Source organism: Mauremys mutica, chromosome 14 (assembly GCF_020497125.1).
Source record: "Mauremys mutica isolate MM-2020 ecotype Southern chromosome 14, ASM2049712v1, whole genome shotgun sequence".
Classification (NCBI taxonomy): Eukaryota; Metazoa; Chordata; order Testudines; family Geoemydidae; genus Mauremys; species Mauremys mutica.
In genome coordinates this window covers 5,839,127-5,851,243 of record NC_059085.1, presented here as the reverse complement: position 1 = coordinate 5,851,243, position 12,117 = coordinate 5,839,127, and the positions used below count along the sequence as shown (strand labels likewise).

At 58.0% G+C, this 12,117-nt stretch overlaps 1 protein-coding gene across 1 annotated transcript in view; it reads right to left on the bottom strand.

Annotated features, from left to right (window-relative positions):
• The window catches only part of CLEC18C (C-type lectin domain family 18 member C), a 32,399-nt gene that overhangs the window by 14,772 nt on the left and 5,510 nt on the right, over nucleotides 1-12,117 (bottom strand). The window contains exons 3-6 of the mRNA XM_044987395.1: nucleotides 10,288-10,521; nucleotides 8,619-8,716; nucleotides 5,643-5,764; nucleotides 5,413-5,520 (exon numbers count right to left, since the gene is read on the bottom strand). Of these exons, the coding sequence (XP_044843330.1) occupies nucleotides 5,413-5,520; nucleotides 5,643-5,764; nucleotides 8,619-8,716; nucleotides 10,288-10,521 (562 nt within the window). The remainder of the gene's footprint in view (nucleotides 1-5,412; nucleotides 5,521-5,642; nucleotides 5,765-8,618; nucleotides 8,717-10,287; nucleotides 10,522-12,117) is intronic.

Below are 12,117 nucleotides of genomic sequence, written 5' to 3'. Positions count from 1 at the left end.
GCTGGAGCTGGAGGAGGCAGCAACTTGCTCAGAGCAGCAAAAACATGAATTGGAGTTGGAGGAGAGGCAGGTCGGGAGGACTTGTGGTGGGGTAAGTGGGGAAGGACCCCAGGATGCCTGTTCGGCAGGAAGCCCAGATTCCAAAGTGTGCCCGGTGTTACGGGGGAGGGCTATCGGGGCCGACCCCCCGGCCTGGGAGAAGGCTGGTGATTTGAACCAGACTGACCCTGCGGACAGGCACAGCTGTCTCACCCCCCTGCTTGGTCCCAAGGCCACAGGGCTGTTCAGAGACTGGGGACTATGAAGGTTCAAACAGGCTTTGCCGCTTTCATTTGAATGGACCCCTGAGACAGACAGGAAGAGATTCCAGGGTGTACGAGAAACCCTGGGCATCACGTACAAGGAAGTCACCACCCTGCTGGGAAAATCTCTCAGCAAGGGGGAAAGGGTGTGGGGCCACTTCTGCAGAGAACGTGTAGAATCTGGTTGGATTGGGGCAGCTGTAGGACATCTGCCTTCAGAAGCCCAAAGCCCTGCAAAGTGCAGGTTCGCTGGCAGACTTGAGGCTATGGACAGCAGATGGGGTGTGGGAGAGAGACCCAGGTCGGGGACTTGGAGGGGGAGTCACCCAGAGACCTCTCAGAGGTGAGTCTCCAGGAAGCCCAGAAATGCCGGAGCAGGCAGACCCCTTCCCTGGGACCTGTGGGACCTGAGATGTCCTTATTGCGGGCAAAAGGAGGCAAGGTGGTGTCATGCCCAAAGACACAGGACATTTTTGCCCAAGAAGGGTTAATAGGTGACGGGGAGACAGCCGCTACTGCAGGCTCAGAGAGGGAGCTGGGTGTCTGTCCCTTCAGAGGAAGCGGTCACCCAGCCAGCTCCTGGGGCAGAGCTGGCCAGGGAGGAGTGGCAGACGGGCTTCCCCTCCAAACCCAGCAGATATGTCTGCTTGTACCCCCTGGGCTCAGGCCCCTGTGATCCCCAGGGGGAGCGGCAGGTGGGGGTCAATGGGGAGACATTCACGGAGTGAAGAGATTCTGGGACAGAGACTCTTGTGGGTGTGGTGCAACCTCACCAGCTGCTGAGGGGCCGTGTAACTTGGGGAAAGCTTCCCAATGGCAGCCACTCACCTCCTGTGCAGACAGAGACACAGGAAGGATGGGGGGCTGGTAGCCAGGGTCCTTCAGCACATCAGCTTTGATGTACTCTTGGGAAGCGACTGTGTCTCTTTAAGACAGGATCCAGACCCCATGCCAGTAACAGCCAAAGATCTGAACCTGGAGATGGGAAGGAGCCAGTGAGAATGTGAATGGCCCCGGTGGGGAGGAGGGGAAGTCCCCCCTGGCTAGTAGCACAAGGGAAGATCTCCGAGGCTCGAGTCTGCAGCCAGGCCCCTGGAGCTGAGTGGGACATCGGCCCTGCACTGAGGAGAGGTGGATCGAGCTGGCGCTGACGTGGCAGCCAAAGCAGTGGGCTCTCTCCCTGCCCTCACTGGGACACGGGTGCTGGGGGTGGTCGGACCCCCAGTTAAGATCTTGTAGTGAGGATACATCTGAATGGGGGCCCCAAAGAGGTTGGGGTGCAGGGTCAGCTCCCTGCAGAGGTGCTGAGGGGGATGCACTGAAGAACTGGCCAGATGGTGCCCTGGTCCTTGCCTGTGGCTGAGGTCAGGGAGGGGCACTTGGCCTGGCACCAGCAATTCCCCCAGCAGGGGTGTGTGTAATCTCCACTGGGGGGAAGGGAGTTGCCAGGGACAGGGCTTAACAGGGCTGAGACCAAGGGGGAAACTAAGGCACAGCAGCTGAATTCCAGACCTAGCCGCAGAAGGATCCCGCCTGGAAGAAGCGGGTGTTGCAAAATCCTGGGCAGGGCCGGCTCCAGACCCCAGCGCGCCAAGCGCGCGCTTGGGGCGGCATTTTACCGGCAGGGCGGCAGCCGGCTCCGGCGGACCTTCCGCAGTCATGCCTGTGGGAGGTCCACCGGAGCCGCGGGACCAGTGGACCTCCCGCAGGCATGACTGCGGAGGGTTCGCTGGTCCCGCGGCTCCACCGCAGGCATGTCTGAAAGGGGTCCCCCGGAGCCGCGGGACCGGCGACCGCCAGAGCGCACCCCGCGGCGCGCTGCCCTGCTTGGGGCAGCGGGATTCCTAGAGCCGCCCCTGATCCTGGGGAAGGATCACAGGGAAGGATCCAGGTGGGAGAAGGGACCCGGTACCAGGAAAGGGCTCTCCAAGGGAGAACTGACCCTTGTGGGATCAGAAGGCTGGTGGTCCCCCAGAAATACCACTGGGGGGGTCATCCCTTCTTCTAAATATCAGGGAGTTCAGCGCACCCGGTGAGAGCTGCTGCAGAACATTTACTGCCCCGGAAATTCCCAGGGGTCCACCCTTTTGAGTTGGTGCATGGAAGGAGAGGGAGGGGACCCCTGGAGTTGATGAGAAACAAATGGGGACTCGGTGGTGGATTCTGAACTATCGTTCTGGGGAAAGCTCCCTGAGCTCATGGATTTGGCCAGGAAGAACCTAGCCGGGGCCCAGGAACTGCAAAAGGGCTGGTACGACAACGTGCCTGATCGGGGACTGGAAGAGGGGTCTCAGCTCAGTGCGACGAGCCTGGGGAGAGCCCTGGGAAATCAGCAACCAGCTGAAGGAGGTGAGTCATGTGCCGGAGCTGCCCAGCTGGGCGACTGTACCACCTTGGCATACTGGAGCTGTACTTTGGGCATGTGTGGGGGCAGAGGAATGAGAAGGGGAAAGGGAATCTCTCTCCTAAGCCAGGAGCCAACGCTCTGCTGGAATAACTTCCCCTCTCTGATCAGCTAACCCCTGCCTGCCAGCAGAGATCAGAGGGGCTGTGTTTGTACCCGCAGCTGGGCTTGGGCTCACTAATCTAGCTGTCCATGGAGGGAGAGGAGGTGTCTCCCGTTCACAGTCACCAGGGGAAAAGCCCGGGATCCAGAAAGAGAGAACAGTGACAAGCTGGCGTTAGGGGTGATCCAGCCTCATCCAGCCCTGGGCCTCCCCCGTGGGATTTTTGTAGTGTTTTACATGAATAGTGTGTGCGTGCCTCAGTTTCCCTGTGTGCTGCATGTTTAACAAGGTGAAGGGAGAGGGTTTGTTGTTGCAGAGGACCAGGTGTGACCTCACCTGGCAGCCGGGACCCCCGGACAATGGCGTGGAGATGGGGGTACCCTAGTGACCGGTGACCTGGTGACCGATAGGCTCAGCCCAGCTTGGAAGGCAGCTGGTTCTGGCCAGTGGGAGGACAAAGGGCTGAGGAGAGAGAGCCCCAGTGACCTGTTTACCTGGGACAGAAGACAAAGGACAGAGGAGGAGCTGTTGGGGGAGATGATATCGGATGATCGGCTGGAAGGACGGGGCTGCTGGACTAAGGAGAGAGAGCAGCCAGAGCCCCCCTGGATGCGGGATAGACTTAGATGTACTGTGGTGAAGGAGGCCAGGCCTGAAGGCCCAGAGAGTTTCCTGTGCTGGGTTCAGATGCTCAATAAACCCTCCTGTTTTACGCTGGCTGAGAGTCACTCTGGTGCCCTCTGAGTGAGGAGGCCCCAGGGGTTCAGAGCGAGTGGACTCCAGTCCCTGAGGGGCCCACGGCGAGAGACAGGCTGCTGAAGGCTCAGAGAGGTGCAGTTCTAGGAGGTGGAGGGGCTTAACCCCTGAGAGAGTGTGGACCCCCGAGAAGGGCTGTCGCACTGAAGGGGGTTCCCCCCAGGGACCGTACGGAGCTGAGAGAGAGCACGAGTCCTGTGAGTCCGTGACAGGACATGCCTGTCTGGGCTGGAGCCCGGATTCATGGGGGTGTGGGGGGGTATCTCGGAGCCCAGGCTCCAGCCCGAGTGGGAACGGCTACACGGACCTGGGCTCAGACTTGCTGCCGTGGGTTTGTACTGTGGCAGAGACGTACCCAGGGAGCAGGAAGGGACTGGGCTAGATAAGCCAGTTCCATGATTCCTGGGACACCTCAGGACTGATTTCTGCTGTTCTCAAGGGTCCCTGCAGAAATCCTCAGGATGAGAGAACCTGGGGGATGTCCCAGGCTGACCGGCCCCTTTACGAGGGAGCTGGTAAACCTGTGACTGGTCAGCTGCCTCCCAGCTGAGCTAGAGAGAGGGTACCTGGGCCATAGCAAGGAGAAACTGAGGCAGCTGGTTGGCCGGGAAGGGCAGGGGGGAGCTGCCTGACCGCGGAAGCAGCGGAGAGATGGCGGAGGGAGGAAGCTGCAGGAGAGCAGTAACTGGGAGCTGCTGGCGGTGAGTGCTGGGAAGGCTGGTGAGGTCTGGCCCAGGTGCAGGAAAGCTTGTGCAGTGGCCCCTATGAACAAGTAAGCCGGGCCCACAAGCCAGGGGCTGCCTCTGCAGAGAAGTGCCCAGGAGCAGGGGCAGGGCTCACCGGCAGGGAGGCCTGGGCAGTAGGACGCTGCGGGGAGCCCTCTGGCAGAAGAGCGAGTGGGGGCTGCAGGAGGCACTCAGGAGCACAGGGCTGGTCCTGGAGGGAGGTTCCCTGGGCAGGGGTAGGACTGACAGGCAGGGAGGGCTGGAGGAGGAGTGGCACGCTGCAGGGAGCCTCTCCCGGGGACACTGGCATGGGGCTGCAGGGAGATGTGGGGCTTGGAGCTCTTGGGTGGGGCCCTGGAACGGGAGCCAAGGAACTGGGGCAGGGGGTTAGTGACCTTGGACAGCGACCCCTGAACGGGAGTGAAGGCTGCTGCACGGCAACCGTGGCGGCGCTGGGGTTGGGGAGGGCCTGTCTGTACCACGAGGGATCTGTGACTGGCTCTGTGTGTGAATTAAAGGGGCTCAGTTTGCTGCTGAGACACAATATTTCTTTGCATGGCTGGATGAAGGGGAAACTGAGGCGAGACTACAGTGGGTTCTTGGGCTAGCAAATGGTGAGGAGGCTAATTAGGCTTTTGGGCGCAGGTGAGTGCAGCAGGAGTGTCTCCCTTCACCACATCAGGCTGCTGCACTGGCCCCATGCAGGGGTTCCCTGCCCCACTCTCCCTGCAACACGGAAATAAGCCCTACAAGGATGTTGTTGCAGTTCTCAAAGCAAAGCCAATGTTAGCTACCCCCAGGCAACCCTCAGGGGATCATAAACTTAGAAGAAACAAAAACAGTGGGACGGAGCAAAATGCACAGACAGGGCAGGCAAATGCCTGTAACTGCCCCTGGAGAGACTCCAGCCTCTGATCTCCAGTGCTGCTCACCCCATGCCTGCCACTTCATCCTGAAAATGCTTCCGCTGCGCAGCCCCCGGGCGCCAGCCCCACAGCACTCCACACACAAGACTGTAATGCAACACAACAACCATGCAATGCAGGCGTCTCACCCGTGGCACCGATGGCAAGAGGCATCCCTGTGCACCCTGCACACACCCATGCCAGCCGGCTCTCTCACCTTGGCAGTACCGGCCCGTGTACCCTGGCAGGCAGTCGCAGTGGCAGGTGCTCATGTTCAACCGCCCGTCGTTCCTGCAGCTCATCCGACAGGGGTTCCTGGGGACCTCTGATCAAACAAAAAGCACAAGGCGGCTGTCAGATGGCAGGGCAGGGGGACTAGCATAATCTAAATTCAAGTGAAGGTACCGGGCTGGGGGGAGCAGGGCGGGGGGAGGAGCCAGCACTCACCACACAGCCCCCCACTGTGATCCCACGACTTGAAGCATCCGGAGCATCCTGAGGTGCAGAGTGAACACCAGGCTCCTTTCTTGTAAGGGATAATCGTCTTCCCGTTCATCTCCCAGTTCCCCCTGAGGGTGGAACAGACAGACATGGAGCCGCAGGGCCAGGGGCCCCTTTCCAGCCCAGGGGCCATGTGGGTTGTCCCCAGGCAGCTGGCCCTATTGCAGTCCGAGGCTTGGCCACAGCTCCCCACCTCCTCTCCTTCACCACTGGAGCTGGGCAACCAGCCTGTGAGCTGCACAGGCTGCAGTCGGCCCCTAATGCTTAATGGAAGGGAGTGCAGCATCTTCTGCCCAGGCAAGGCCGGCCAGCTGATTAGCCCCACCCACTTTCTGCTTCCAAGCCCCACCTACTTTAATAATAAGTCACACCCACCATCCTCTTCCCTGGGGCCAAGTCTTACCTTCTTTCATTGTAAGCCCCACCCACCTTTTACTTCCTGTGGGCCAAGCCCCACCTACTATTATCTTAAGCCCCACCCATTTTCTACTTCCATTGACAGACCCTTCCGCCCACCTTCTACTTCTGTAGGGCCAAGCTCCGCCTACTATCATAAGCTCCACCCACTCTCTGCTTCTATTGACAGATCCACCCACCTCTTTCAGTGTAAATCCCATCCCTGGGGCCAAGGTCCTCCCACTTCCTGGTGCGAAGGTTGCAGATCTCTCAAGACATCTAGATAGACTTATGTGTAGTGTTGGGGAGGAGCTGGTGGTCATAGTACATGTAGGTACCAGTGACATAGGGAAGGACAGGAGAGAGGTCCTGGAGGCCAAATTTAGGCTGCTAGGTAAGAGATTAAAGTCCAGGATCTCCATGGTAGCATTCTCTGAAATGGATAGGTTCCACTTAATCCAAAATGGAACCAGATTGCTGGCACTTAGTTTAAAAACTGCTCTACAACCTTTTTAATTTTAAGGGTGGGGGGAAAGCCGACAGCTGTGGAGGAGCATGTGGTTCGGTCAGAGACATCCCATAGGGGAGGATCTACTAATGGAGATTCTCTATGTCCTAGTAAGGAGGAGAGGATGGAAGATGATAAAATAGGGGTAGGATCTGATGAGAAAGTCAAATGAAAAAAATTCCCATTCAACTACATCATGTAATGGCAGACAGCTAAAAAGGAACACGTTTTGCAAGTGCTTATATTCCAACGCTAGGAGTCTAAATAATAAGATGGGTGAAACTAGAGTGCCTCGTATTAAATGAGGATATGGATATAATAGGCATCACAGAACCTGGTGGAATGAGGATAATCAATGAGACACAGTAATATCAGGGTACAAAATATATCAGAAGGACAGAACAGGTCGTGCTGGTGGGGGAGTGGCACTAGATGTCAAAGAAAGCACAGACTCAAATGAAGTAAAAATCTTAAATGAACCAAACTGTACCATAGAATCTCTATGTATAGTAATTCCATGCTCTAATAATGAGAATATAGCAGTAGGGATATATTACTGACCACCTGACATGGCCCTGCTATATCACAATATTCATAAATGATTTGGGAAAAAGGGTAAACAGTGAGGTGGCAAAATCTGCAGATGATACAAAACTACTCACAATCTTTAAGTCCCAGACAGACTGCAAAGAGCTACAAAAGGATCTCACGAAACTGGGTGACTGGGCAACAAAATGGCAGATGAAATTCAATGTTGATACATGCAAAGTGATGCACACTGGAGAACATAATCCCAACTATACATATAAAATGACGGGGTCTAAATTAGCTGTTACTAGTCAAGAAAGATCTTGAGTCATTGTGGACAGTTCTCTGAAAACATCCACTCAATGTGCAGCGGCAGTCAGAAAAGCGAACAGAATGTTGGGAATCATTAGGAAAAGGATAGATAATAAGGTAGAAAATATCATTTTGCGGCTACATAAATCCATGGTACGCCCACATCTTGAATACTGCGTGCATATGTGGTCACCCCACCTCAAAAAAGATACATTGGAATTGGAAAAGGTGCAGAAAAGGGCAACAAAAATGATGAGGGGTATGGAACGACTTCTGTATGAGGAGAGATTAATAAGGCTGGGATTTTTCAGCTTGGAAAAGAGACGACTAAGGGGGGATATGATAGAGGGCTGTAAAATCATGACTGGTGTGGAGAAAGTAATTAAGGAAGTGTTAGCTTTCAGAGTGGCAGCCGTGTTAGTCTGTGTCAGCAAAAACAACGAGGAGTCCGATGGCACCTTAGAGACTAACAAATTTATTTGGGCATAGCCCATGAAAGCTTATTTCCAAATACATTTGTTAGTCTCTAAGGTGCCACAAGGACTCCTCGTTGTTTTTAAGGAATTGTTATTTATTCCTTCTCATAACACAAGAACTAGGGGTCATCAAATGAAATTAATAGGCAGCAGATATAAAACAAACAAAAGGAAGTATTTTTTCACCCAACGCACAGTCAGTCTGTGGAACTCTTTGCCAGAGGATGTTGTGAAGGCCAAGACTATAACAGGGTTTAAAAAAAACCTAGATAAATTCATGGAGGATGGATCCATCAATGGCTATTAGGCAGGATAGAAAGGGATGGTGTCCCTAGCCTGTGTTTGCCAGAAGCTGGAAATGGGCGATGGGATGGATCACTTGATGATTCCCTGTTCTGTTCACTCCCTCTGGGGCACCTGGCATTGGCCGCTGTCGGTAGACAGGATACTGGGCTGGATGGACCTTTGGTCTGACCCAGTATGGCTGTTCTTATGTTCCATTATAAGCCCCACCCACCAAGTTTCTCTGGCATTGACAGACCCGTTCACCCATGCCTGCAGCCTGGGCTGGGGTGGACAACGCGGGGTTGTGCTGTGGGCTCACTGGGGCTGACGAGGGAGATGAGGGGGGTGAGCACGTGGCCTAGGTCGCAGCCAGGCGGGAAGGGCGGTAGGCCCCATGCGCACGCCGAGAGGCCTTACCCTGGGGAGTAGGCGCAGACGAAAGCCTCTCTCCTCTCCTGGCCCGCGATGCAGGCATGCTTCCCGCAGCCCAGCCTGCTGGAGGTGGCCCAGACCAGCTGCAAGAGAGACACAGTGCAGGCCTCAGCGCACCTGCCCAGCCTATGCCCGCCACAATGGGGGTAGCTCCTTGCCACGGCTGCAGGCACAGTGCCAGCTGTGGGGGGTGCCAGCTGTTGCAGGGTGGCTGGAGGGCTGGCGATTGCTGCCGACCGGGTCACACAGCGAAGGGCTGGGAAAGGCCCCCCCCACACTATTAAACTGGCAGGCCAAAGAGTCTCAGCCCAACGCTCTGCGGGAGCCCAGATAGCCAGTGTGAACAATCGCCTCGGGATTGGGGTGGGGGATAATTGGTGAATATCGGGCCCTCTGGTCACACTACCTGCATCCCATGGCCTGGTTGGATCCACCCCTGTCACAGCGCATTCCACAGAGCACTGAGCTCCCCTCCCTTTAGGGTTGCCAACCCTCTGGGATTGTCCTGGAGTCTCCAGGAATTAAAGATTAATCTTAAATTAAAGATTACGTCATGTGACAAAACCTCCAGGAATTTGTCCAACCAAAGTTGGCAACCCTACCTCCCTTCCCTCCCCTGGCCTGGGAAAGCCCTGCCCGTGCCCTGGCTGAGGAGGGGTGGGGATGGGGATGGGTATGGCAGGGTATGGGGGGGCTGGCTCAGCTCTGGGCCCAGCCATCCCACACGAGCAGTCCCAGCCCCAGCTGCTTGCCAGATGGTTGTTCCCCACTCCGCCCTCAGGGATGCTGTGGGCATACGCGGGGTCCAGGCCTCCCACCGGGCCTCGCCCGCACGGGCAGGGCTGGAGCCCTTTGTCAGGCCCAGCATTCAGGGCCGGCACTAGCATTTTTGCCGCCCCAAGCCGGAAAAAAAAAAGCAGCTGTGTTTGCGATCGGCGGCAGCTCTACCGCCGCTGCTTCTACAGCATAGTAATTCCATGCTCTAATAATGAGAATATAGCAGTAGGGATATACTACTGACCACCTGACATGGCCCTGCTATATCACAATATTCATAAATGATTTGGGAAAAAGGGTAAACAGTGAGGTGGCAAAATTTGGCAGCAGGTCCTTCACGCCGAGAGGCAGTGATGGTCCCGCCGCCGAATTGCTGCCGAGCGGCCACACGTGCCGCCCCTCTCTTCATCGGCCGCCCCAGGCACCTGCTTGCTATGCTGGTGCCTGGAGCCGGCCCTGCCAGCATTGCCAGCACTATGCCCTGTCCCTGGCCGCCTGACCTTCGGGCGCTGCTGGCTTTCCCTGGGACGGAGGACAGCAGGCGGCGATGGTTACTAGGCAATGACGAACAGGCTTAGGTGCATTTTTATGGCCCGGACAGCCCCGGGCTGGATCCTGGGCAGGGATGAACCCCTGGGGCCCGCAGTGGCTCGCCACACACAGCTCTGCCAGTGTGCCTCCATCCTGACCTGCAGGCCACCTGCTCTTCCAGCTCTGGGCTACCTGGAGCGGCCCCGTGACACCCAGTCACGTGGTGGAGGGTCTGTGATACACAGTGAACCGTTCTTTCTGTACCAAACTCTGCTCTCCTGAGGGGCGTGTGCTGGTGCCTGGCGCCCCCGGGGAGGAGACAGCGCTGGGTCCCTCGCTGGCTTACCTGGGTGTAGTGGCTGCAGGTGGCGTTCTCCAGGCACTGTGCTGTGTGATAGTCGTAGCTCCGTCCCTCGCTGAACCACAGCTCCACCACGGAAGCAAAGCTGGCCGCCCCGGCGGGGAGCAGCTGGGCATTCCAGCCCACATGCCGGGTGTGGTGCGGAGGGCGGGGCAGGGCCCCTGCCAGGCAGCTGGCTGCTCGCTCCTGGGCCAGCTGGGCCAGCTTCTCACTCCAGTCCTGTCAGCGCGGAAAGTGAGCGTTAGCATGCAGAGCCTCCGGGGTGCCTGGCCAGCACGGCCTCCGCAGGGGCCTCGGGCGCTGGGTCCATTGTCATAACGAAAGGGGCAGTGGGCTGTAGCCCTTCCCCATCCCCTTGGGGACAACCCCCGGGCAGCTGGTGAAAGCAGACGGCCCAGATCTCTGCCCACCTCCCGCCACCACCTGGGCCTCGGCTCTGCTGCGCTGAGGCCGGGCATCAGTTCTGTTCCAGCCACGAGCTGCTCCCCACAGCTGGCAGGAGAGCCCAGGCCCTCCCTGCTCAGACCAGGGGGAAGGCAAACCAAGATCAGTGCGGCCACGTTTACGGAAGTGGGCACTGGTATATGGGGCCCAGCTTGAAACACCTGCAGCTCCCGCTGGCTGCAAGGGGGAGTGCCCCCGAGCTGGCTGCAAAGGGGGAGCAGCCCCCCGGCTGGCTGCAAGGGGGAGCTGCAGGTTCATATTCCCTCTGCTAGACCAGGCCCTCAGTGGCTCAGGCCACGTCCCTTTCCAAACCACTTGCCTCAGTCCATGCCACGAGGGGCTGCAGCAGGAAGCACAGAGCGGCGTGGCTCTTCGACACCAAGGCCGGGCCCTCGCCCACGGTAGCCACAGAGCAGCAGGTTCTCCCCAGGCCTCGTGCTCACCAGCACCGCTGTGCCCCTGCGATTGCCGATGGCTCTGAGCACCGGGGGCCGGCAGGAGCTCGGGGCCAGAGCTCAGCAGGTGCCAAGCAGCTGAGCTCCAACTGAGGCCTGCTGAGGATCTGACCCTCTGTGCCCACTCGATGGGCAGGGGGACACAGCAGGGCCAGGACGTGCATTGCATGTGGCGGCTTTCCTGGGGCAGGGACGGCGTCTAGCCCTGGCGTGGTGAGTTCAGTGTCCAACCCCTCAAAGCAGCTGGACCCAGCGGCCCCTGCCTGCGTGGGAGGAGGAGGATGGCACGCAGGGGTGGGAGGAAGACCAGGCAGTTGTTTGTTCCCAGGCAGAAAAACATCTTGTTCCAGACAGTTAAAATTGCAATTTCCACGGCTCTCAGGGCAGCCGAAGGGAGGAGGAAATGGCAGAGCCTCTCCCAGGCCAGGAGCCAAGCGCCACACGTGGGAGCTGCGCTGAGTCACCCTCCCTCACCGCTGCCAGCAGAGATGCCAGGCTCGGGACGGGGACTGGCACATGGGGGGCCCATGGGGTCCTTCCACCTGACCCCCAGGAGTGGGGTAAAAGGCTCTGCTGGGAGGTTTTCCCCCTCCTCAGCCCCAGAGATGGGCATGGGCGGGGGGCTTGGTGGAACACCGTCGAGGACAAGGGCAGGGGAGTTCTTCAGGGACAGAGGCAGCACCGGGAGGTAACGGCGCCTGCTCAGTACAGCTCTGGCCCTTTGAACTCTCCGCGGGCACAGTGCTAGTCAGGGGAGGTTGCCATGCAGAGCCGCAGGGGTTTTAAAGGGCCAGCCGTGGACTAAATCCTGGGGAACCGCCACGTTCCTTGCCCCTCTCCTCAGCGCTGGGAAGGCACGGCTCCCCGACACCCTTGCTCCTCCCTAGGGGCTGGCAATGCTAAGAATCACCCAGCT